The 27,666-nt window shown below is 33.3% G+C and overlaps 1 protein-coding gene across 4 annotated transcripts in view; it reads left to right on the forward strand.

Moving 5' to 3' along the window:
• LOC127705441 (LIM domain only protein 3-like) overlaps positions 1-27,666 on the forward strand; it is a 152,417-nt gene that overhangs the window by 6,819 nt on the left and 117,932 nt on the right. The window contains exon 1 of one of the 4 annotated variants that reach the window (XM_052209761.1): positions 8,953-9,110. The exons of 1 other annotated variant lie outside the window; for it this stretch is intronic. In XM_052209761.1, coding sequence (XP_052065721.1) covers positions 9,104-9,110 — 7 coding nt within the window. In that variant the 5' untranslated portion in view covers positions 8,953-9,103. Of the gene's footprint in view, positions 1-8,952; positions 9,111-14,527; positions 14,662-17,345; positions 17,440-27,666 lie in introns of those variants that run through there. 2 more of the 4 variants (XM_052209758.1, XM_052209757.1) reach the window with 2 other exon arrangements.

Below are 27,666 nucleotides of genomic sequence, written 5' to 3' on the forward strand. Positions count from 1 at the left end.
CTACAATGTGCTATCTAATGATATATGATACCAGGCTTGAACTTTTGTGGATAGTTGTCTCATTGGCAATTATACCTCATGTCCTTATTTTTATATAGAATAATTCTTCATACTAAGACTTGTTCAAGATTTGCAGACCTTCTAAGAGTAAACAGTCTAAAACTGTTAAAAATTCCACACTTTGGTGCATTTATCTTGTCATATCTCTTGTTTGCTTTATATTTGATCTTTTGAGATGTGTTCACAATATTTGGATCTTTTAAGATACAGTCCATTCAGATTTTTTTGATTTATTTATTAGTTGTTCTAGAGTTATGGGACTTGAATTGTTAAAATTTTGCTTGGACTTTTAGGTACATGACCTGTTCTAGAAAATTCATGTTTGTTCCAATTTGGATCTTTATAAAGGAAAAGGTGTGATAAAGCCACTTTTTTGGCCCATTGAATTCGGAAATCAAAAAGTATTTTAAAACTAACAAATAACATGCATCATATGTTCATAAGACATTTATCTGCCAGACACCAGTATTTATGTTTTTGGATATTGTCTTACATGTTGGCATAATGGCTTTAATTTTTTTTTACATTTAGTGCAAAACAACAAAAACTGCCAAAAAAGACTCATTTGGAGATCTTGTCATTAAAATTTAGATATTATCAACAGCTTTACCCCAAAAGATATTTTGCAACAATATATATTATATTTTAAGATGTATACGTGTTTGTAAAAACATTATTTTGGATAAAGCTGTTGCTAATATATTTTATGACCAAAAACTATGCTTAAACTGCCATTTCAGGTTAATTTAGACATGTTTATGATGTCATAGTGACATCACAAGTATCTTTTCTATACTTAGGTGTCTAGATTTATATTACCTGTAACCTGTGCATTTATTGGTAACAATAATTTTGAAAGGGTTGAATAAGTTTGCTATTTTTACACTTACAGGGGATATAGATAATGGCTCTTATCATGCCTCCTCCTTTTGTACTTTTAGAAATGTTCAGTTCTATACGAACAAATTTTCTTTCAATTTTTTGGATTTTTTAATTGTCATTCCTCATGATCAGTAGTCCGAATACTGATAACATTAGCTGTATTTAGGTTGTTGGCTTTAGACCACAATTAATTGCCATTGTTCGTGAATATAGATCCCAAGTATTATATGGGGTATTTCTTCCTTATTTTTCTTTACACTATTTTCTTATGTGGTCCTATAAGCTGCATATATATATATATACTGAAATAAGTAAAAAATGAGAGAAAAATTATTGTTGAAAGTGAAAGCATCGACTTAGCCAAAGTGAAAGTAGGGCAGAAATTAGCCTTCAGCATTTATTCAAAACTCACCCTTGGCATGTTTTCAGGCCATTCAAGAGAGAAATCAGCAATGGATTGTGCTGGGACAAGCATATTTTATTAGAATAATAATGGTCTATGAACAGTAGATTTTATTTCATGTTTGAACAGATGTACATTTTTAAATTCAATTTGACTTTTAAAAAGAAAAACATTATGACCGATGGTAAAAGTAATTGTGGTCTGAGGCCTGTTCTAAATAGCTGTTTTTACACATTTATATTTATTGAGTTATCTCCTTTTGGATACTGACAGAAATTTGTATGCAGTTGAAAAGTTGTAATAGTAATTATATTAAAACATTTAGCTGACAATTATTTGATAATTATAGTATTAAATGATAACAGAATGGCAGAAATAACCTTTAAACAATAACTAACTATAACTGACCAGAAAAAAATTCCACAGTTGTTAAAACTTTTGGCATCACATAGTATTTAATTATTTGAATATCCGCCATGAAGTGGTAATGATGAAGATAGAAATAGAATAGTTATTCATTTGTTAACAAACTTAATTGAAAACTAGCAAAAAATTCCACTCTCAGAAATGATATTGAGCATTAGAATGTTGAAAATAAATTAGTTAATATAGTTTTAGTAATAATTCTGTAATTAAATATTGAAGTTTGACAATTGTTTCCCAGCTGTACAAATAATTGTTGTAATAAGAAGACTATTATTGTGAGGCATTATTTCAGATCAATTGCTCCATAACTTTGAAGTTATCTTAGCTTTTTCTAGAAAAATTACTTTTAGTTGAAGGGCTAAATTCATTTGATAAACATATTGTGATAGCAGAATTGTTAATCATCCAGTTCAATTGGGGACAAATATTTAGAGAATGCCCCACTGTTTTCCATAGTCTGATAGGAAAAACATGTTAGGAGAATGCAACACTATTTGTTCCCAGTTTAATAAAGTATTTGGAGAATGCCACACTATTTTTCCCTAGTCTAATAATGTATTTTGGAAATGCCACACTATTTTTTCCTAGTCTAAAAATGTATTTGGAGAATGCCACACTAGTTATTTTCAGCTTGATTATATTAAATGAACACAACATTATTTGTCCCCAGTCTGATCATGTATAAGGAAAATACAAAACAAATTTTCCCTTTCTGATGGGGGACACATGTTAAAAGAATACCAGTTTAACTATCCCCATCTAATTATACATATAGAGAATGTCACACATTTTGTTCCCAGTCTGATTTGGGACACATGCACAAAGAATGCCACACTTTTTGTTCCCAGTCTGATTTGGGACACATGTACAGAGAATGTCACACTTTTTGTTCCCAGTCTGATTTTGGACACATGTACAGAGTATGCCACACTATTTGTTGCCAGTCTGATTTGGGACACATGCAAAAAGAATGCCATACTTTTTGTTCCCAGTCTGATTAGGAGAATGCTGCAATATTTGTCCCCAGTCTAATTACAAAAATGCAACTCAATTAGTCCCCGGTCTGATTATGTATTAGGAGAATGCCACACTATGTGTCCGCAGTCTGATTAGGAGAATGTCACACTATTTGTCCCCAGTCTGACTAGGAGAATGCCACACTATTTGTACCAATCTGATTATGTATTATGAGGTTGCCAAACTTTTTGTCCCAGTCTGATATTGTATTAGGAGAATATCACACTATTTATCCATAGTCTGATTATGTATTAGGAGTCTGATTATGTATAAGAATGCCACAATATTTGTCAATAGTCTAATTTTGTATTAGGAGAATGCCACACTTGTATTATAAGGACCACATATAAGGAAAAAGCCACACTTTTGTCCCCAGTATTATAAGGACCACATGTTAGGAGAAAGCCACACTATTGATCCCCAGTATTATAAGGAACACATGTTAGGAAAAAAGCCACACTATTGATCCCCAGTATTATAAGGAACACATGTTAGGAGAAAGCCACACTATTGATCCCCAGTACTATAAGGAACACATGTTAGGAGAAAGCCACACTATTGATCCCCAGCACTATAAGGAATACATGTTAGGAGAAAGCCACACTATTGAACCCCAGTATTATAAGGAACACATGTTAGGAGAAAGCCACACTATTGATCCCCAGTATTATAAGGAACACATGTTAGGAGAAAGCCACACTATGACATCCCCAGTATTATAAGGAACATATGTTAGGAGAAAGCCACACTATTAACAACCCCCAGTATTATAAGGAACACATGTTAGGAGAAAGCCACACTATAACATCCCCAGTATTATTAGGTACACATGTTAGGAGAAAGCCACACTATTGATCCCCAGTATTATAAGGAACACATGTTAGGAGAAAGCCACACTATTACATCCCCAGTATTATAAGGTACACATGTTAGGAGAAAGCCACACTATTGATCCCCAGTATTATAAGGAACACATGTTAGGAGAAAGCCACACTATTGATCCCCAGTTCCCCAGTACTATAAGGAACACATGTTAGGAGAAAGCCACACTATTGATCCCCAGTATTATAAGGAACACGTGTTAGGAGAAAGCCACACTATGACATCCCCAGTATTATAAGGAACACATGTTAGGAGAAAGCCACACTATTGATCCCCAGTATTATAAGGTACACATGTTAGGAGAAGGCCACACTATAATATCCCCAGTATTATAAGGAACACATGTTGGATAAAAGCCACACTATAAAATCCCCAGTATTATAAGGAACAGGTTAGGAGAAAGCCACACTATTGATCCCCAGTATTATAAGGAACACATGTTAGGAGAAAGCCACACTTTTGTCCCCAGTATTATAAGGACCACTTGTTAGGAGAAAGCCACACTATTGATCCCCAGTATTATAAGGATCACATGTTAGGAGAAAGCCACACTATTGATCCCCAGTATTATAAGGAACACATGTTAGAAGAAAGCCACACTATAAAATCCCCAGTATTATAAGGAACACATGTTAGGAGAAAGCCACACTATTGATCCCCAGTATTATAAGGAACACATGTTAGGAGAAAGCCACACTATTGATCCCCAGTATTATAAGGACCACATGTTAGGAGAAAGCCACACTATTGATCCCCAGTATTATAAGGAACACATGTTAGAAGAAAGCCACACTATAAAATCCCCAGTATTATAAGGAACACATGTTAGGAGAAAGCCACACTATTGATCCCCAGTATTATAAGGAACACATGTTAGGAAAAAAGCCACACTATTGATCCCCAGTATTATAAGGAACACATGTTAGGAGAAAGCCACACTATTGATCCCCAGTACTATAAGGAACACATGTTAGGAGAAAGCCACACTATTGATCCCCAGCACTATAAGGAATACATGTTAGGAGAAAGCCACACTATTGAACCCCAGTATTATAAGGAACACATGTTAGGAGAAAGCCACACTATTGATCCCCAGTATTATAAGGAACACATGTTAGGAGAAAGCCACACTATGACATCCCCAGTATTATAAGGAACATATGTTAGGCGAAAGCCACACTATTAACAACCCCCAGTATTATAAGGAACACATGTTAGGAGAAAGCCACACTATAACATCCCCAGTATTATTAGGTACACATGTTAGGAGAAAGCCACACTATTGATCCCCAGTATTATAAGGAACACATGTTAGGAGAAAGCCACACTATTACATCCCCAGTATTATAAGGTACACATGTTAGGAGAAAGCCACACTATTGATCCCCAGTATTATAAGGAACACATGTTAGGAGAAAGCCACACTATTGATCCCCAGTTCCCCAGTACTATAAGGAACACATGTTAGGAGAAAGCCACACTATTGATCCCCAGTATTATAAGGAACACGTGTTAGGAGAAAGCCACACTATGACATCCCCAGTATTATAAGGAACACATGTTAGGAGAAAGCCACACTATTGATCCCCAGTATTATAAGGTACACATGTTAGGAGAAGGCCACACTATAATATCCCCAGTATTATAAGGAACACATGTTGGATAAAAGCCACACTATAAAATCCCCAGTATTATAAGGAACAGGTTAGGAGAAAGCCACACTATTGATCCCCAGTATTATAAGGAACACATGTTAGGAGAAAGCCACACTTTTGTCCCCAGTATTATAAGGACCACTTGTTAGGAGAAAGCCACACTATTGATCCCCAGTATTATAAGGAACACATGTTAGAAGAAAGCCACACTATAAAATCCCCAGTATTATAAGGAACACATGTTAGGAGAAAGCCACACTATTGATCCCCAGTATTATAAGGAACACATGTTAGGAGAAAGCCACACTATTGATCCCCAGTATTATAAGGACCACATGTTAGGAGAAAGCCACACTATTGATCCCCAGTATTATAAGGATCACATGTTAGGAGAAAGCCATACTATTGATCCCCAGTATTATAAGGAACACATGTTAGGAGAAAGCCACACTATTGATCCCCAGTATTATAAGGAACACTTGTTAGGAGAAAGCCACACTATAACATCCCCAGTATTATAAGGAACACATGTTAGGAGAAAGCCACACTATAACATCCCCAGTATTATAAGGTACACATGTTAGGAGAAAGCCACACTATTGATCCCCAGTATTATAAGGAACACATGTTAGGAGAAAGCCACACTATTGATCCCCAGTATTATAAGGAACACATGTTAGGAGAAAGCCACACAATAATATCCCCAGTATTATAAGGAACACATGTTAGGAAAAAGCCACAATATTTATCCCCAGTATTATAAGGAACACATGTTATGTGAAAGCCACACTATTTATCCTCAGTTTTATAAGGAACACATGTTAGGAAAAACCCACACAGTAATATCCCCAGTATTATAAGGAACACATGTTAGGAGACAGCCACACAATAATATCCCCAGTATTATAAGGAACACATGTTAGTAGAAAGCCATATTATTTATCCCCAGTATTATAAGGAACACATGTTAGGAAAAAGCCACATTATTTATCCCCATTATTATAAGGAACACATGTTATGAGAAAGCCACAATATTTATCCCCAGTTTTATATGGAACACATGTTAGCAAAAACCCACCCAGTAATATTCCCAGTATTATAAGGAACACATGTTAGGAGACAGCCACACAATAATATCCCCAGTATTATAAGGAACACATGTTAGGAGAAAGCCACACTATTTATCCCCAGTATTATAAGGAACACATGTTAGGAAAAAGCCACAATATTTATCCCCAGTATTATAAGGAACACATGTTATGTGAAAGCCACACTATGTATCCCCAGTTTTATATGGAACACATGTTGGCAAAAACCCACACAGTAATATCCCCAGTATTATAAGGAACACATGTTAGGAGACAGCCACACAATAATATCCCCAGTATTATAAGGAACACTTGTTAGGAGAAAGCCACCATATTGATCCCCAGTATTATAAGGATCACATGTTAGGAGAAAGCCACACTATTTATCCCCAGTATTATAAGGAACACTTGTTAGGAGAAAGCCAGACTATTGATCCCCAGTATTTTAAGGAACACATGTTAGGAGAAAGCTACACTATTTATCCACAGTATTATAAGGAACACATGTTAGAAGAAAGCCCTCATATTTTCCCCCAGTATTATACGGGCCACATATAAGGAGAAAACTACACTATTGATCCCCAGTATTTTAAGGAACGCATGTTAGTAGAAAGCCACACTATTGATTCTCAGTATTATAAGGATCACATGTTAGGAGAAAGCCACACTATTTATCCCCAGTAGTATACGGAACACATGTTAGGAGAAAGCCACCCTATAATATCCCCAGTATTATAAGGAACACATGTTAGGGAAAATTTATGTGATTCTTATATTAAAACTTTATCTTTAGAACTATCAACATAAAATCAATCATAGTTAGTAAAGCAGGTGAGACATTTTAGAGTGTGCAGTCTTGTCTGTTGTTGTTGTTACAGAAATTATCCCATTGGTTTTCTCTTTTAAATTGTTTCACATATTCATCCCTGAGCCTTTTAAAGCTTATTAGTACATCCTAAGTTTTGATCATTGTTGAAGGCTAAATGCTGAAATGTAATTGTTCACATCTTTGTCCTTTGGCCAAATAGATAGTTCTGTCTTATAGGCCAAAACATGAACTCTCCTTATTTTAAAATTAATTGCAGCAACATGTCCAGGGTAATTTGTGACATATACAAATGTATTAGGTTATAAGAAGACATGATTTTTATTTCATCAGTAGTAATAAGTAATGTGATATAATTGTAAGCAGCTTTGTAACAGTTTTGTTTTAACCTGTGATTTTGTCATCTGTAATGCATGCGCTGATACTTTTAATTTGTTCATGAACAGATTAGTAAACAAGAATTATAGACACTTGCATGTACTTAGTGAAACAATACTGGATTATATTTTAGAACATGAACTGTAGATGAATTTCTACTTTTTCAGGTTAAAAAAAGACAATTTTTTTAAGCATTTAACGTGTACTTTGAATCCTTGAAACACACCTGTCAACTGTGTACAAATAAAAGCATTTACCAAAAAGGAGAACAATATAACTTTGCATTATGACTACCTACATGAAATGCAGGTCTAGTATGATTTTACAGTGTTGCATTATAATCAACCCTAAGATCTTTAAAATATAGTTTATAATTCATACAAGACTTATTACAGTAATTTTCAGTTTAAGAAAACTTTCCTCAGTTTTGAACTATAACACTATGAATAGATGACCAGTTAAATTACATTAGATGGCAAAGCAAGTGATTGGTATTGGTCACTCTAAATATTGTCCAAAATATGCATGAAATACCTGCAACTTGATATTAAGAAAACAACAATCAATTCATCAATAACCCTAAAGACTTGTTTCTGGTTTTGTGCCTTAATGAGACAACAACCCAATGACAAAATTAACCAAAATACATCAAAGATGTAACATACATTCTTCAACAATAGACAGGTGTCTATATAATATGTCAATTTTAGCTCTAAATTGTTCTGGGTCTATTATAGTTGTAAATAAATAGAAGTAAATCAAAGATCTACCACCATATTCTCCAAAAATAAAAGAAAACATTAATATATAAAATACACAACGAGTAAGGAGGTTCATAACTTGGGGCATAACATCAGGGAAGCGGAGGGGACATGGGGGAGGGGAGAGGACATACAATTTGTGGGGTAAACTTGTTTTTTTACCTGTAAGTTTATTATTTTATGAGAATAGGAAATAGTGAATGCACTAACTTCCAAAATAGTCTCAACAAGTAAAAAAGGATAGGGAAACACTTAATAAACAGTTGAATCAACAAATAAATTGTAATTTTCTGTTATCTGTGTTCAGTCAAGAAAGGATATGCAGATTAAGTGTTAAACAATATTAAATTTCTGCTCAGTTTCCTCAAACAATTTACATTAAAAATACTTTTTTATTCAAGTTGAATCATTTAAATTTAAATGTATTAAATTCAGACTGACAAATCCATGCACAATTCATTAAATAAGTAATCATAAATTTAATTTGAGAGTTTTATTAAGTATTAAGTGGATGAAGAATAAGACAGATCTGTTGACCTCGTCAAGGTCGTTCATTCAATCTACTTTATTTTAATCCTACTTTATATCTGGTGGTTATGGATAACTTTTCTGTCTCCTTATGTTAGTTTTACAACCTATTGTTAACTGCTGCATACCACAATGTTACGATTTATAACACTACTTATAGGGAATGTTTAAATCCTGCCATAATATTGCAGTTTAAGATGCCTGGTAAGTTAATTTTCCAACTTTTTTCAGTTTTTTACGGGTCAGGGAGATTGAGTATCTATTCTTCATTAGAGATCAAGCTATAAGTCCAGGGAATGGCATTCTATTAATTGCAAGTGATAAGTTAAATGTGAAGAAAAAATGCTGTCAGTTTTGAAGACTTAACAATATATATGTGAATACTCCATATTTTCTCAGAGGCTGAGTTATAATTTGATCTAGAATAAAATCGTTGTAGTCTGATTTGTATTGTTTACATCTAGATTGCAGGTATTGAGGAGATCTGTCATGATTTTAGAATGCAGATTTATGTTACATTTTTGCCCAATTTTTGTCTCACCTAGCTGTCACAGTATGCGAGACATAGGTATTACTATTCGGCGGTGGCGGCAGCTTAAACTATTTGTATAAAGCTTTATATTTCAGAAGGTAGAAGACCTTGATGCTTCATATCTTGTATGCAGATACCTTATGTTGCGAAGTTTCTGTCAATCATATGTCTGTTGTCCTTGGCCCCATTTTCATGGTTCAGCGACTGCTTGAAAAATAAATTGAGTTTTTTTGTCATGTGAATTTCTCACTTATTATGAGTAATAGGATAACTATATTTGGTATATGGGTGCCTTGCAACGTCTACATGTCTGTCACACAGAGTTCACCTGACCTCGACCTCATTTAATGTATCAGTGATCAAGGTTATAAAGTTACATGATTAGGTCCATTTCTCAAATAATATAAGCAGTAGGTCAACTATATTTGGTGTATGGAATGATTGTAATGGGTACATGTCAGTCTGGCAGGTTCCATCTGACCTTGACCTCATTTTCATGGTTCATTGGTCAATGTTAAGTTTTTATACGACCGCAAAAAAATTTGTGGTCGTATATTGGTATCATGTGGTCGTCGTAGTTGTTGTCGTCAGCGTCGTCCGAAGACATTTGGTTTCCGGCCAATAACTTTAGTAAATATAAATAGAAATCTATGAAATTTAAACACAAGGTTTATAACCACAAATGGAAGGTTGGGATTGATTTTGGGGGTTATAGTCCTAACAGTTTAGGAATTAGGGGCCAAAAAGGGGCCCAAATAAGCATTTTTCTAGTTTCCAGACAATAACTTGTGGAACGGTGTAATGGATCTCTCTGAAATTTTACCACAAGTTTCCATACCACAAAGGGATGGTTAGGATTGGCTTTGGGGGGTCATGGCTAAACTGTTTAGGAATTAGGGGCAAAAAAGGGGGAAAAACAAGGGTTTCCTGGTTAATGGACAATTAAAAAAAAGTACAATGTTATGTTTTGCTTTTAATTTATGTATAAAGAAATGTTGTATTGTCTTGAGGTGATTAGCTGTCAATTTATTTTTAAAAGTTACTATTTAAAAATGCTGATTAAGGAATATTAATTTTAGCCATGATTATGTATGTCATTTTCTATTTTAAGACTTTTATGATGTATTTAAATGGGTAATTATGGTTGCAAACTCCATTGGAAATTTGAATTGAATTTTTTTGGGGTAAAAAAGAAATTGTGAGCGGGGACAATTTTTTTTCATTTCAGATTTCAGAAATTTTAAAGAAAATTTCTTCAAATATTTTTAAAAAAGGGGGGGGGGGGTCAATTCGCAACAACATAGTGTATTGCACAAAAGCAAAAAAAAGGGGGGGGGGGTCAATTCGCAACAGCATAGTGTATTGCACAAAAGCAAAAAATTGAATATAAATTCAAGTCATATAACCAATTCTAAGTTCTTTGACTACAGTTATTCTGTGTCAAATATTTAATTACAATCCAAATTCAGACCTGTATCAAGCGCGAATATTGTGTCCATTTTTGCCTCAACTGTTCAGGGTTGGACCTCTGCGGTCGTATCCAGCTGTGCTGGGCGAAGCAATTTATTGTGTTTTGGTCTGTTTTTCAAGTACTATAAGCAATAGGTCAACTATATTTGGTGTATGGAATAATTGCAAGGTGCACATATATGTCTGGCAGGTATCATTTGACCTTGATCTCATATTTATGGTTCATTGGTCAATGTTAAGTTTTTGTGTTTTGGTCTGTTTTTCAATTAGCATACACAATAGGTCAACTATATTTGGTGTATAAAAAAATTGTAAGGTGTGTATGTCTGTCTGACACAATTATCTGACCTTGACTTCATTGTCATAGATTTTTGAAAATGTTAAAATTCTGAATTGCTTTTAGTATTCCCTTTATCTTTAAGACTTTCATAAAAGACATGAAATCAATGGTCAGTAAAGCAGGCGAAACATTTGAGTGACTGTGCACTCTTGATGTGATATTTCCCGTTTACAGGCAGGACAATATATCTTTTACAAAAGTCAAGAGCAATTCAGTATGATTAATGATTAATTTAACTCATAAATTTTTGTTAAAAAAGCTGCAGTAAAATAAACGTAAATTTTTATATACTCAATAAGTAACTAGTATGACTCAAGTCACCAAAATATATGTAATGCCATTATTGTGACACTCCAAATTAATGTAGTTGTGTTTTTATGCTGTCTGTCACTGCTTTTCTGTGTGTCTTTCAGTCTGACAGTCTGTGTACATGTCTCTCTGATACAAACCATCTACTATTAATTTTCTAATGGAGTACATATGACCTTTTAACTTTGCATTATGACTATCTATGTGGAATGCAGGTCCAATATGATTTTCAAGTGTTGCCGTAATCAACCCTTGTGAGTTATACCCCCTCAACTATCTCAAAATAGTTTTTTTAATTCTTTGAATATGCTGACTGTTTCTGATAAAAAAAAATAGAGATGAAGAATATCACTTTTGTTCTTCAGGAGTTATGGGCCTTGATTATTTAAAAATGGTTGAACAATTACACAATTTTTGTTGTTGTTGCTTCTAATGTTCCAGAGTTGCCCTTGAAAGATATCTTGGTAAAAACTGTTCCAGGATGTTTATTTAAGATAGCTTTGCATAGTTACTACCTACAACAGAGGGCAGTTTGGTTGACTTTCACTGCTACCTCATCTCGATTTCAGAGTTATGCCTCTGAAGTTGTCTTAAAAAAGATGAAATTTTGGGTGATATTTTGGCCAAAAGAGAAAAAAGGAAGAAGCACACACAGAAATAAAAGTTATCTCTAGACTGGATAGGATGCTTAAAATTGTAAGATTGAGTTTCTGAATGATAATGCTAGTTTTTAGTTAGGATATTAATATTTTGTAAAAATGCAAGTTTTGTCTATTATCTTGAAAACTGCTATGAATAGAGAAAATCTGACAGGGGCAGAAATGTAGAGAATGTTAACTTGTTAAGTAAAAACTGTCAGACGACTTCCAATATGAGTTATAGCCCTTAAATGTCAAATTTTATCATTTTTTTTTCATTTTTGTCTATTATTTTCAAAACAATAACAGATTCAGAGAAATTTTTATAAGAAAAATGATAAGTAAGACAAGATCTTCAAATATGTCAACATGGCTGAAATCATCAGACAACTTCTTATTGGAGTTATTTCTCTTTAGTGACAATTTCTATGATTTTTTAGCTTTTTTGCCTTATATCTTAAAACTAAAATAGATACTGTAAATTCAGAAATTATTGCGTGCATTTATTATTGCGATTTTTGGAGAATGGACAAAAATGCGAGATTAATTATTGCGATTTCAGGAAAATTTGCATACAGATATATGTATCAAAAATCAAAATGCGAGTTCTTATTATTGCGATACCCAGTCAGTCGCATTATTCGCATTAATAAAAACCTCGCAATAATTTCTGAATTTACAGTAGAAAGAAACTTTAAATAGCAAAAATGATCAACAAGTCAAGATTTACAAATAAGTCAACCTCAGTTGATTTTTTATTAAAGTTATTGCCCTTTAATGACGATTTTTTTTCCAATTTTATGCATATTTGCGTATTATTTTGAAAACTATAATAGATAGATAGAAACTTTTCATAGCAAAAAATATCAGCAAGTTAAGATCTACAAATATGTCAACCCAACTGAAATTGTCAGTTAAATCTTTATAGAGTAATTGCCCTTTCATGATGATTTTTGTGGAGCCTTCGACTTTTGTCGAAAAAGCGAGACATTATATCGATCCTACATTCCGCCGGCGGCGGCGTCCACAAATATTCACTCTGTGGTTAAAGTTTTTGAAATTTTAATAACTTTCTTAAACTATCCTGGATTTCTACCAAACTTGGACAGAAGCTTGTTTATGATCATAGGATAGTATCCAGAAGTAAATTTAAAAAAAAAAAAAACCTGTTTTTCCACATTTTACTTATAAAATGGACTTAGTTTTTCTGCCTGGAAACATTACATTCACTCTGTGGTTAAAGTTTTTTAAATTTTAATAACCTTCTGAAACTATCCTGGATTTGTACCAAACATGGACAGAAGTTTGTTTATGATCAAAAGCTAGTATCTAGAAGGAAATTTTTATTAAAATTTTGTACTTGTTTATCCATATTTTACTTATAGATGGACTTAGTTTATCTTCCAGTTAACATTAGATACAGTCTGCAGTTAAATTTTTTAAAACATTTATTAGATTCATAAGCTATCCTGGATTTTTACCAAACTTGGACAGAAGCTTCTTACAATAAAAAATTGTATCGAGAGGAATATTTTTATTAAATTTTTTCCTCATCTCATTTTTGTTGAGCCTGTGATTAACAGCAAAAGTAGGCGAGACAATGGGTTCCGCGGAACCCTTAAGAATTTTTACCAAAAAATGGAGATAGCTGATGATGTAGGTGAGGCACACAGGCTCTTTAGAGCCTCTAGTTTGACATATACTTGCTAATATTGTTCCAAAACTGACCCTTTCTTACACAATAATTGAAGACCCATTGATGGCCTTGGGCTGTTTTCTGCTCTTTGGTCAGGATGTTGTCTCTTTGACACATTCCCCATTTCCATTCTCAATTCTAATAATTTCCCTACATGAATATTCTAGACAATGTCCCTAAATTGACTTCTTTATGTACTTTATACTTTAAGCATTGTCCTGAAACTGACCCCTTTCTTATACTTGTACATGCTCAGCATTCGTCCTTAAACTGACCTCTTTCTTATACTTGTACATGCTCAGCATTTGTCCTTAAACTGACCTCTTTCTTATACTTGTACATGCTAAGCATTGTCCTGAAACTGACCTATTTCTTATACTTGTATACATGCTAAGCATTGTCCTGAAACTGACCTATTTCTTATACATGTACATGCTAAGCATTGTCCTGAAACTGACCTCTTTTTTTATACTTGTACATGCTAAGCATTGTCCCCAAATGACCCCCTTTCTTATACATGTACTTATCTCATAAGGAGAACATCTTTGAGGACAATGTTTGCAGTGTTAATTGAATTAATAAAACACTTAAATCTATTGTAAAACTTCCTTCCGACATTTTTATTTTGAGTTTATTCCCGGATACAGATATGTTTATGTGACGCAATGTACAGTAACCGTGGATGTTTATTATAATATCCCTCAAGTAGTACATATTTATAAGTACATGGGATCATTTTTTTGGAAATATGATCAGGATTAAAATTGAAGGTAAGATTCTATTTTTAGAATAATGATGTTAAAAAGTTGATACATGGTTATAACAAAGTGGAAAAAGAGAATTGCAAATACTGTTAGAATAAGCCTATAATTTTCTTTTAAATTTGGGTGTGTGAGGAGAACCTTTGCCAAAACATTTTATGAAATTTTTATTCTACAGAAGGAAAATACAAGAATTGTCATAATTAATATGAAACTGAGAGTTCTTCTTTATAACTTATGATTGCAAAAAGATAGATTCACATGAGTATTTGGATTCTGCAGAAATTCAGAACGTTGATTTTCATATTCCAGAAGTTTTAATAGACTACATTATTATAATACATGTCATTGAATACTTGCCACTAAAGTAACCATCAATCATTTTATCATTTAGTTCAAATAGACAGATGACCTTCCAAAAATAAATATCAAATTCTGCAAATTATTACCGAACTAGATCTACAACATAAATAAGCTGTATCATTCTTTATAGACCTCACTAGAAAGTGTATTTTAAATGTCTTTCTTTTTGTGAAGTCTGGTGTTGTTGGCTTGTATCATTGATGTTTTGTCCACATTGCTTTTCAAAAATCATTAAAGATGTACGAGCTAAAATTTATAATTGCTTTATTCTTCAAATGAAATTTTATTTTGCCTTAAATTTGACTTGGGCTTGGTGTCAACATGAATTCAGAGTCAGATATCATTTAAAGTCAAAGGTCCACAAAATTATAGACAGCTGAATCACTTTTTGATTACTGGTGTCTGTATAGTTACATAAAATCCCATTTATTGTTCAATTCAAGCCAAAACCAATACAGCTTATATATATTATATCACATGATACTTGAACAGCTGTTGCTGTAACCTTAGCTAACTTGAAGACCAGATTGTAGTAGTAACATTTAGACCCTGCATTACAAACAGTGCTTCTTCCTTCATTTCCTTAAGCTAGTGGTCATCCTGTTTGTAAATTGACTTATGATGCAGGTTATTTTGTTTTATCTTAATACTTTTACGACATATGGTCTAGATAGGAAAACAGGGTGAGCATGCCTTCTCCCCTACACATGTTTTTCCTGTTCATAGCATGCCTTCTCCCCTACACATGTTTTTCCTGTTCATAGCATGCCTTCTCCCCTACACATGTTTTTCCTGTTAATAGCATGCCTTCTCCCCTACACATGTTTTTCCTGTTCATAGCATGCCTTCTCACCTACACATGTTTTTCCTGTTAATAGCATGCCTTCTCCCCTACACATGTTTTTCCTGTTCATAGCATGCCTTCTCCCCTACACATGTTTTTCCTGTTAATAGCATGCCTTCTCCCCTACACATGTTTTTCCTGTTCATAGCATGCCTTCTCACCTACACATGTTTTTCCTGTTAATAGCATGCCTTCTCCCCTACACATGTTTTTCCTGTTAAGCCAGGCTATCTGGACAAAGTGTAGTTCATTGTTGTGTGTCTTTGTCTATACATCAGTAACTGTTTGGAGTTGAGTGTTGTGGATCTTGGTTGACCTCAGGTTTGTTTTACTGTCCAATCTGGTCTGTTATACTGTCCAATCTGGTCTGTTATACTGTCCAATCTGATCTGTTATACTGTCCAATCTGGTCTGTTATACTGTCCAATCTGGTCTGTTATACTGTCCAATCTGGTCTGTTATACTGTCCAATATATTTGATGATTCCTGTTAAGACTTCATGTATTATTTATAATCATAGAGGCAATGCATTTTACAGCACACAATTAGTATAATGCAATTTATGATAACTTTAGGGATACATTTTGTTTTGATGCTGTTAATTTTTAGTTAACTATAAGATTCACTCTTAAAAACTCTCTCCATAGGAAATTGGGATAGGGTATTTAAGGAGAGAAAAGACCCCTTCAATCACCAGCAATTGTGTGGTTACATCATATAATGACAAACCACCTTAAGTGTACTGTAATCTAGAGGCAGACAAAACAACTAAGTACCATGTGACCTTTACTGTCATTATAACAGGTGGCTCGGGACCTGTTACTGTCATTAACAGGTGCCTAACAGGTTGTAGACATTTTGACAGTTTGTTTTGAGTTTTTTCAAGGATACTTAATTGTTATTGTAAACCACTTTCATAATATGTTCATGGTAACAAGAAATATAACCACAGTTACCATATCTGTTTATTTATTATTCAACAGTATTTATTATTGGAAGATGATTGGACTTATTATTCTGGTTTTCCTTTTTATTTGATACATGAAAATTATAAGAACAAGAAATTTTTAATTGAATTAAAATATTATCTCAAAGATATACACCCAAGCTATTTTTTTGTGGGCTGTGAGAACTGTTTTTTTTTTCTGTTCCCCAATATCTTTATTAAAAAAGGTTTTTTCTTTTAGTTTTTTTCTTTTTTTTTATTCTTTCTTTCTTTTTTATTATTATTTATTTAATTAAATTTTACAATGTATTTTTTATCTTGGGGAGGTGGGGGTTCTGAATGTAAACTTTCTTAGACTGACAGGTCAGTTCCTTCATAATATAAGCATTGTTTTTTTTTATTGAAATATCCCAACTTGAGCTTTCGTTGTTTCACAATTTGGCTGTATTAAGTCATAATAATTTGCTACTGGATGATAAAGTTCTATCATGTATGACCTTTGAACTCCTTAACATACTCCAAAACGGGATATAACTGATTAGAATGAAACATGAGAGATACCTGTATATTTCTGTATGAAATAGAACACATGCTTTGTAGAAAATGGAGGAAATTGATTTCAATTTTGATGAAGGTAATTAACAATTTAAATATTAAATTTTGGTGGAAATGTTATTTAACAAAGTTATTGATTACTTTGTTTTTTTCCACTACTGGTCAGGTTGGGTCACTACTGGACAGTTACTGATGCACTGTGATACATTACTTGTACCTTTTGACTATTTTATTTTGATTTCCTACTGTTACAAAGAGAATTTTAATTGTCTTAGTTCTCATTCTTACAAATATAAGGAGTCCATTCTGACTTACAGTGTTTGTAATTAATAATCATCCAAAATGAAAAAAAAGTTAAATCTGTTCCTCTTGAGCATGTTATAAGTGGAATAATTGAGATATTAATCATTAAAAAGATTTTAGTGAAAATAATACCCCCCAAAAAAACCTTATCAAAATATAACTTCAGTGTTTCAATAATACTGAGTTATCATTTCAGAGATTCGATGTTATGGACATTCCAGTGACCAGCAATTGTTTACATCTTTATCCTCTTGGTGTATGTATAGTTGTCTCATTGGCAATCATGCCACATCTCCTTATTTTTATATCTTGTATAGAAAAACATTAGATAAATAGATCCCAGATAACAAAAAGTCACACAGAATTCCATTGTGAAGCCTTATAAAGAAGAGGAATTCTTTTATCAGTTTTCTGATATTGTGCATTTTTTTACCTCAGAGGGTAGTTGAGAAGAAAATTTATGGGTGTCATTTATATTAGGGACAAATTGTAATATGTAACATAAATACCCTAGTATACAGATTATCACAGACTTTTCAAATACATTTTACATTGATTTGATCACATTTTGATGAACTGTTTCTATTATGCACAGCTTTGTTCAGATTGAATTTCATCCTGATTTTTGATTCAAGGGACACTTTACAATTTTTCTGTAGTTGCCAGTTGTCATGTGATAACATATTTTGTAGTCCAGTCAGTAATTTATGGTGACCATCATATATATGCTAACACAAGTTTGTTCAAAATTTGTGTAAATGCAAGGCTGACTATATTAATAACTAAAAATTTCAAGAAGCTGTAAAGTAATATTTTTTCTGTGGGTTGTGGGCTCAACTTACACTTAGTTATTTACATGGCTCACTGATTGATATATTGATTGTTGTTTGCTAATGTCCAGTTGCCTTAAAGGACTGATTCACTGCAGTATTTTTAGGTAGGATAGAGTGAATAACCTGTTGCCTAATTTTGATATTAAACTATTACTGATTTTGATTTAAAGCTAACTTCTTATGATTATCAATTTGAGAAGGTATCATGTTAGTCTTCTTTTTTGTCACTTGAATTAAGTAAATTATCTGTTAAGTAAAGTCCTTCAGATGTTCTTAAAGAAATTAGTCTGTCCGATAAATATTAATATGTATATTTTTTATAATTTTTGTCTTGCATCCTTTCTTAATAGATTTAAGGGATTCAAAATTAAATTTTTCATAATATGAGAAACAGCAAAAACTGCTAAATTAGCCTGATTTTGATGATCCACAGATTACCCCAAAAGACTTTTTCTCTTATACCCAGTCAGGGGCCTCGGTGGCCAAGTGGTTTAAGTAGTCGAACTCCTGTATCACTAGCCAGTCAACACTGAGGTTGTGAGTTCGAATCCCGCACGGGGCAGGTGCACTCGACTCCAATCTTAATTGAATAGGATTGTCAGTTTCCTACCGAATGTCGCTGGTTCTCTCCGGCTTCCTCCACCAATAAAAACTGACCGCCACAAAATAGCACAATAGTGTTGAAAGTGGCATTAAACACCAATCAATCAATTTACCCATTAAAAGAGGGGACATATCATGGTAAACCAACGTCTGTCCGTCTGTCAGCACTTTGTTTCGATAACTGAAATTTGCTTTAACCATTTGTCATGAAACTTTAAAACAACATTAGGGTTGACAGAAGAAACCTCCCTTTTGATTTAAAAAAAAAAAAATATCATCTCTCCAGAGTAACATGACTTAAAACCTTCGAATTTAAGGCAATTTTACACATATAGTCCACTAACTCCAGTATGCTTTGCTTGATTTCCTCAAAACTTAACGCTATTGTTTGGATTGATAAAAATAACCTCCCTTCCGATTTAGAAAGTTTTCGGGTTTGCTGTTCCACAGTTAAGAGACAGTCAGATTTAATTAATTTTTTTATCATATGGAACCATAACTTGATTATGCTTGGAATGATTTACTGAAATCTTTACATATTTGTTGGAATTGGTGAAAGTAAGATGATATTAAATTTTGAAAACTTTCTGAATTGTCATCCAGAGTTATGGTACTTTGGGTGTCAGATTACTAAAGGCAATTTTTATATGTCTGGCACACATTCTTGTATGCTTGGGTCAATTTACTACAAAATTCGCTTTGTTGTTGGGATTGGTGAATGTATTACTGGCTTTTGAATTAAGTAAATTTTTTGTTTTATTAATACTGTTAAGGATGTTAGCTGAGTCCTCTTGTTTTTGAATTTTTGACAGATATTCGGAATCCTTTGGTTTTATCCATGTAATATGCCATTAAAAATTTTGCCCACTAAACCCTATTTTTCTTTCCATCATTTGATTACATATAGTTTAAAATGTCATCTTTGAAAATCTTATAAAATCCTTGTTATTTTTTCATAATTTTTGGAAGAAAAAAAGTGTCAATGTTAAATCTACGAAAAATCTAGAGAGAATTATTTCCCACCAGATTTTCAATGGCTTATATCTCGAAAACAAGCACACGGACCCTTAATTTTATTCTGCTTTTTTAGTTTCTTTATATATACTATTAATTTATAACAGTCTTTTAAAAAATCTTGTTATTTTGAAACAGAGTAGCGAACATCCTTAAAGACTTGTGGGACTTTTAACAGTCATATTTGATGCAATATTTATACACCTTGGGATATCCTCATGCATGTTTTCTACAGATCCGTTTTACTAACGTCTTGTTAGACTTTAAGCCTTCTAAATATTTCATTTTCTTCTCTCAACGTAATTGTTAAATGCACAATGCATTTGAATTGTGTGCTCTTGGCACATCTACATATTAAGTTTTATTGACCACACACGATACTAATAGGACCTAGCATTATGTTTTATTCCCCACACACGATACTTAGGACCTAGCATTATGTTTTATTCCCCACACACAATACTTAGGACCCAGCATTATGTTTTATTCCCCACACACGATACTTAGGACCTAGCATTATGTTTTATTCCCCACACACGATACTTAGGACCTAGCATTATGTTTTATTCCCCACACACGAGACTTAGGACCTAGCATTAAGTTTTATTCCCCACACACGATACTTAGGACCTAGCATTATGTTTTATTCCCCACACACGATACTTAGGACCTAGCATTATGTTTTATTCCCCACACACGATACTTAGGACCTAGCATTATGTTTTATTCCCCACACACGATACTAAGGACCTAGCATTATGTTTTCCAGTCTCTGTGTCCATTCATTTATTATTCTGTTGGTTAAGATATTTGGTTAAGGTTGTGACGATGTGGTCATATCAACTGGAAATTTTTTGTACATGGTAATTAAGAAAATATGAACGTTTTGAAATACATGTCAAATTAGGAGGATAATGTGAGGGGGGCATGGTGTTGTATGGACACATATATTCTTGTTCAGAATTATTTATATTCTTATGCTTTCAGTATTAGTATTGTGACAAACATATATTGATTGCAATTTCATCTATTCAAATCGGTTTATAGATGAAATCTATTAAAAAAAAATAGGTCAGTATACAATTATATTGACCTAGCTTTATAGAATATATGTTTCACAGGTGACGATGGAATTATGTTCCAATGGTTTTAACCACAATCCTGTCTTCTTTTCCTTGATTGTGACTTACCAAATCAGACTTATCACTGGGTTTGAACTTACGTGAGCAACAGGACAGGTGCCACATGTGGAGCAGGATCTGCTTACCCTTTCAGACAGCCTGAGATCACCCCACTTTTTTATTGGGGTTCCTGTTGCTTAGTCTTTAGTTTTCTATGTTGTGTTTTGTAGACTGTTGATTGTCTATTGGTTGTTTTTCATTTTTTTGCCATGGCATAATGTCAGTTTATTTTCGAATTATGAGTTTGAGTGTCCCTTTGGTATCTTTCGCCTCTCTCTTATACATCTAAGGAAAGGTGCACATATAAATATCAGTGTTAAATCTCATACTAATATTACAGTCAAACACAAGACCCTGGCACTCATTTTAGTTTTCTCTCAATAAATGTGCAGATCAGGAATCATTTGTTGCCAACTATTTACTTGTAAATCAGTATACAGGGGATTTAAGTGGCAGGTTTTTTTGGTTTTTTTTCTCGATTAGAATTGAATCTTCCCTAAAAAATCCAAGGAAACCATACTTCTCATAAGATGATAATACATGAATCAGTACACCAATAGGATCGGCAGACGAACAATCTGTAAAATTTGTTATGCTGATCACAGGACAGTACTTGTACTAAATCATGAAGAATCCCTAAAGTTATGAACTCAGACTGATTTTTTTTAATTCCAAATTATACGTGACAGTTAGTTTGAAAACATCTCAATCAAGTGGACAAGCAGAGAATTTTATTGTTTTTATTATATAAACAAAACGTGTTAGGATACATGATACACCTGTTAAGTATTTCAATAATGATAACAATACAGATAAAAAGAAAATTAATAAGCAGATAATCCCCACAAATTTAAGAGTGCTCTTATTAATAAGATCCTTTTGTGGGGAAATTGTACAGTTTCTAAACCAGAAATGAAATTTTATACTGGAGTCACCAAAAAATCCTGAATTAAAAACAGTATGACTGTATTATAGTCAGCAATTCATGAAAATTTCCACATTACAGTATCTAAATATAAATATTTTTTTTTATAATTATATAGATATTTGTCGATTTGGATACTGCTTCAAGTTATAAAAGGTTTAAAAACAAATATGTTGATTTTTAAGTATTATTTGATAATAAATATTTTTTAATATTTCTTTTTAAGTATTGTTTAATAATAAGTATTTTTGTCTCGCCTGAGACGAAAGTCGTGGAAAGCGAGACAAAGGGATTACTTTTGCGGCGACAGCTGCGATCACTGCCTCAACAATTGTTAAGTTTTCTGCTAAAATTAGTTTGATAGGAAGTACTTGTGATAGATCAATGATATTTTGTATGAAGTTGCATCATTAAACTATCAGTACATATCAGTTTGACAACTATTTTGAGGCCCAGAGTGCCCCCTAGGCCATGGTCCAGTGACTTTGAATTAATTAGCCATTTTAAATGTTAAGTTTTCTGCTTAAGTAAGGTTTATAGGAACTACTGGTGATAGATCAATGATATTTTGTGTGAAGTTGCATGCTATCAGTACATATCAGTTTGACAACTATTTTGAGGCCCTGCCCCCTAGTCCATGGTTCAGTGACTTTCAATTAATTAGCAATTTTCAATAAGTTATCGCTTAAGTTAATTTGATATGAATTACTTGCAATAGATCAATGATATTTTCTATAAAGTTGCATTACCATCAGTACATATTAGTTTGACGACTATTTTAAGGCCCTGCCCCCTAGTCCATGGTTCAGTGACTTTCAATTAATTAGCAATTTTCAATAAGTTATCGCTTAAGTTAGTTTGATATGAATTACTTGCCATAGATCAATGATATTTTCTATAAAGTTGCATTACCATCAGTACATATTAGTTTGATGACTTATTTTAAGGCCCTGCCCCCTAGACCATGGTTCAGTGACTTTCAATCAATTAACAATTTTCAATGTTAAGTTTTATGATTAAGTTAGTTTGATAGGAACTACTTACAATAGAAAATATTTTCTATAAAGTTACATTGCTGTCTGTACATCTCAGTTTGTCAACCATTTTGAGGCCTTACCCACCAGTTGGTCCAGCGACTTTGAATTAATTAGCAATGTTGCTGTCCATCAGATTGTCTTTTTATGAATTTTATGACGACGGGCGAAACATATCTCTGTGTCAACAGTTTATTTTAACATTTATACAGTTTTAAGTACCACGTTATTATAAATATTTTTTAACATTTATACAGTTTTATTAGTTCCACGTAATAATAAGTATTTTTTATCATTTATTTTTAAGTTTCATGTAATAAGAAGAATTTTTAACATTTAATATATTTTTATATGACGTCATTACTTTGACTGATATTTAATAATAAAAGAGTTTTTATTTTCTGTCCACATGTGAACGGTCAGGTGATAAGTTAGAATTGTCCAGGTGTGATCAAGTATGCCCAAGGTTAAGGAAAGGTGTAAAGATCAAGTTATCTCAATATTATCTCTTTATCAAATTATTATGCCTCAGAGTCAGGTGTTGGACAATGATATTTTAGAACTTGACCTTTTATTTATTAACCAATATAATCTAGGTTTATAAACATATAATTTTGCCACTTATTCCAAACTTTATTTATGAAATCTTTAATTACTAGAACTGTTCTGACAAACAAATAGAAAACTCCTAAGAATTGGAAGTGTGTGACAAGTTTGATTTGAAATTCACATGTACTGTGAGTGAGTATATCATCATTCACATGTACTGTGAGTGAGTAAATCATCATTTACATGTACTGTGAGTGAGTAAATCATCATTCACATGTACTGTGAGTGAGTAAATCAACATTCACATGTACTGTGAGTGAGTAAATCATCATTCGTTTTAAATAAAACTACTGCTCTATTATGTAGGATAGTTACTAACTATGAAAACAACAGTCATTATAAAAATAAGGAGATGTGGTAGGATTGCCAATGAGACAACTATCCACCTACAACAATAAGGAGATGTGGAAGGATTGCCAATGAGACAACTATCCACCTACAACAATAAGGAGATGTGGAAGGATTGCCAATGAGACAACTATCCACCTACAACAATAAGGAGATGTGGAAGGATTGCCAATGAGACAACTATCCACCTACAACAATAAGGAGATGTGGAAGGATTGCCAATGAGACAACTATCCACCTACAACAATAAGGAGATGTGGTAGGATTGCCAATGAGACAACTATCCACCTACAACAATAAGGAGATGTGGTAGGATTGCCAATGAGACAACTATCCACCTACAACAATAAGGAGATGTGGTAGGATTGCTAATGAGACAACTATCCACCTACAACAATAAGGAGATGTGGAAGGATTGCCAATGAGACAACTATCCACCAAAGTTCAAATAAAGCAGATGTATTAGCAATTATAGGCAACCGTACAGCCTTCAACAATGAGAAAAACCCATACCGTATAGTCGGCATTAAAAGGCCCTGACATGAAAAATATGAAACAATTCAATTGAGAAAACTAATGGCCTAATTTGTAACAAAACAATTTAGGAAAAATAAATATGACAGACATGAACCAACAACAACCACAGAACTGCAGGCTCCTGACTTGGGACAGGCACATAAAGAATGTGGCGGTGTTAAACATGTTTATGAGCACTCAACCTCCCCCTAACCTGGGACAGTGCTGTAACAGCACAACAGAAGAACAAACTATAAAAATCAGTGGAAAAAGGCTTAACTCATCAGATCGATACAAAGCAGAAAAACATCAAACAAAAACACAGACCGGAAGTGGCAGGGTATTAATCCATCCCTCATCCATAACAACAAAAAAGACACTAAGTACAGATCGTAGAGTACTCACAGTTACTGACAGCTAGTTCACAGCCAATAAAAACTAATATAAAAAAATCATGTATCTAAGACTAAAATATCAATCAGTACACATCCAACATCCAATGGAATTCATTTCATAATATCCAAACAATAAACTGAATATTAGCTAGATATTTGCTATCTTCACTATCATATTAATTCATGTGGTCAAACTGTTATACTTATTTAAATTCATTTTAATGTATATTTGGGAAAATGACGCTATCAGCGGCATGTTTCCGATACCATTGACCAGAACTAACGGAAGTTGATTATGCCTCCGCCTACCGCACTCGGTTTCATATTTACTATTTTACATACTAACTGGAATCTGCTTGTATTACGCTACACTCGAACAAAGTCTTTGTTAAAGTGTTGTAGTCGGACGGGAACCAGTTTACATACGTTATTTTATTTACCAAAAAGATATCTTGACCTGTCCATATGTTTTTTGTTATTAAATGGTATTTGGAGCTATCCCTTTGTTATATTTTTCATATTTATTCGAGCTTTCACTTTTATGCACATGTCTTACACTTACAATCGGTATGTATACATGATAAATAGATCCGTTTTGTTATGGTGTTGGACTTTTTACCCTCCAATGATCAGCAATCGCTAGACAAAATAGTTCTCCTAAATAATGTCAGCCTTTCATGCCATTTCAACTTTACAATCATTAAAAAAGTAATAATCGGAATCATTTTGATATCCATTGGATAGAAACTGGTCTTTATCAAGATTTACGAAGATTTTAATAATCGGAAATTAGTAATACGGTTATACCCACGCGGTGCGTATGAATCTTTGTTCACAAAGTTATAGCAGCAGAGTCTGTAACTGTATCATTATTAATTAACTACACTGTAATTGTACTTAAAATGATGAAAACTGCATATGCAATATAAGATGTCAACTCGGCCAATACAGATTTTTTTTCCGTATTGGCCGAGTTCTGATCCGGCCAAAACAGGATTTCGGAACGTCTCTAGTTTTTAGATCGTAAGTCACGATAAACTCAAACTGAAAGTAAACAGTTGTTTGTACGACGCAGTTTTTATTTACTCACCATAAACAAGCTGAAACGTTCAGTATTGGCATATATTTTAGGTTAAAGACGGTCCCATTCATTTGAAAAGCATTTTGAAAGTAGACGATGGAAATATTTCAGGTTTAGGGAACGAGTAAATTATCACAAAGTTCATTTCTTGACGACCTCATAATTTCATCATGTCGATTTTTACTGTTCACTTTCGCTTCTCATGTTTTGTAAACGGTCTTTTATTTTTAAACCCGAACCAGGCATATGCATTCTGTAATTGCGCAAATCTTCGTTCTTTGGTCAATTGGCTTATGGATAGTTGTATCAATTTCAACTCTTACATTATTTTTTTTTTAAATATATTTGCATTACACATGCAATGGCAGTACCTTTCCAATTACTATTTATGTGTTGTGTCTAAATTAAAGTTGTAACACTTTATAGTGACTGGAAAGGGTAGAAAAATTCATCAGATGAGAAAAGGCTGAAGATGCATGGAAACGGCACCAAATCATTAGATATTGCATCTTATAAAAAGAAACTGAGATTTGGATAGTTCCACTTCAAGGTAAAAATGTTTATCTCTTGTGAAATGAAATAAAAAAATATTGTAACACTGTAGTTAATTAATAAAGATACTATTATATGTATTTCTGTATTGGCCTTATTGTTGGTCCTCGGCCAGCAGTATTGGCCTTCGGCTTCGCCTCAGACCAATACACCAAGACATGGACCAATAACAAGGACAATACAGAAATACTTACGCAATAATATTATAGTATGACAGTATGGTTCAATAGCCGGAATCAGCCCCTCAACTACTTTTTACATAAATATTAACTTCTGGCTTCAACTCCTTGTTCGTCTTGTCTGGAGATCTTGCTGTAGTTCCAGTTAGGCAAGCATTTTAGAGACGTATCCCGTCCATCCTCTCTTGACTTGTAATTTCTGGTGATAGATTTTTCCGCTTGACGTTGTATCTTTTCAAGCTTGTTTTTTTTTTTGTTACCGTGTAGGGGTCCCATACTATGGCTCCATATTAAATTGTAAGATCCATTCCTAAAGGTCTAGATCATTGTTCTAATCTGACACAAATTTCAATAACTGGAATGCTACCCGAGTTGAATATATGGTGACCTACTAGAACAGCATTATCACTATTGGAATTGTGTTTAATACCATGATTGTTCAATGTCATTAACTTAAATGGAGACAGACATTTGACCTGAAAGGTGGTGTGGGAGTGCAAAATCAAAAACTAACTGACTATGATATATGGTTAAAGAATGAATATCAATTACATGGGTCAACATGGTCAAGGGCAGAGTTGTTATGAAATAACAATATGGCAGAGAAGTGGTTTCAAGTTTCATATAAAGCGACCTGACTGACATGAAATAAAAAATCAAAGGAGTATCCCTATTTGTCTAATCTTCAAGGTGAAATAAAACTAGTAAAACAATATTATACTATTGTCTAAAT

This window comes from Mytilus californianus, unplaced genomic scaffold, assembly GCF_021869535.1.
Source record: "Mytilus californianus isolate M0D057914Y unplaced genomic scaffold, xbMytCali1.0.p SCAF_6, whole genome shotgun sequence".
In the NCBI taxonomy this organism is placed as follows: Eukaryota; Metazoa; Mollusca; class Bivalvia; order Mytilida; family Mytilidae; genus Mytilus; species Mytilus californianus.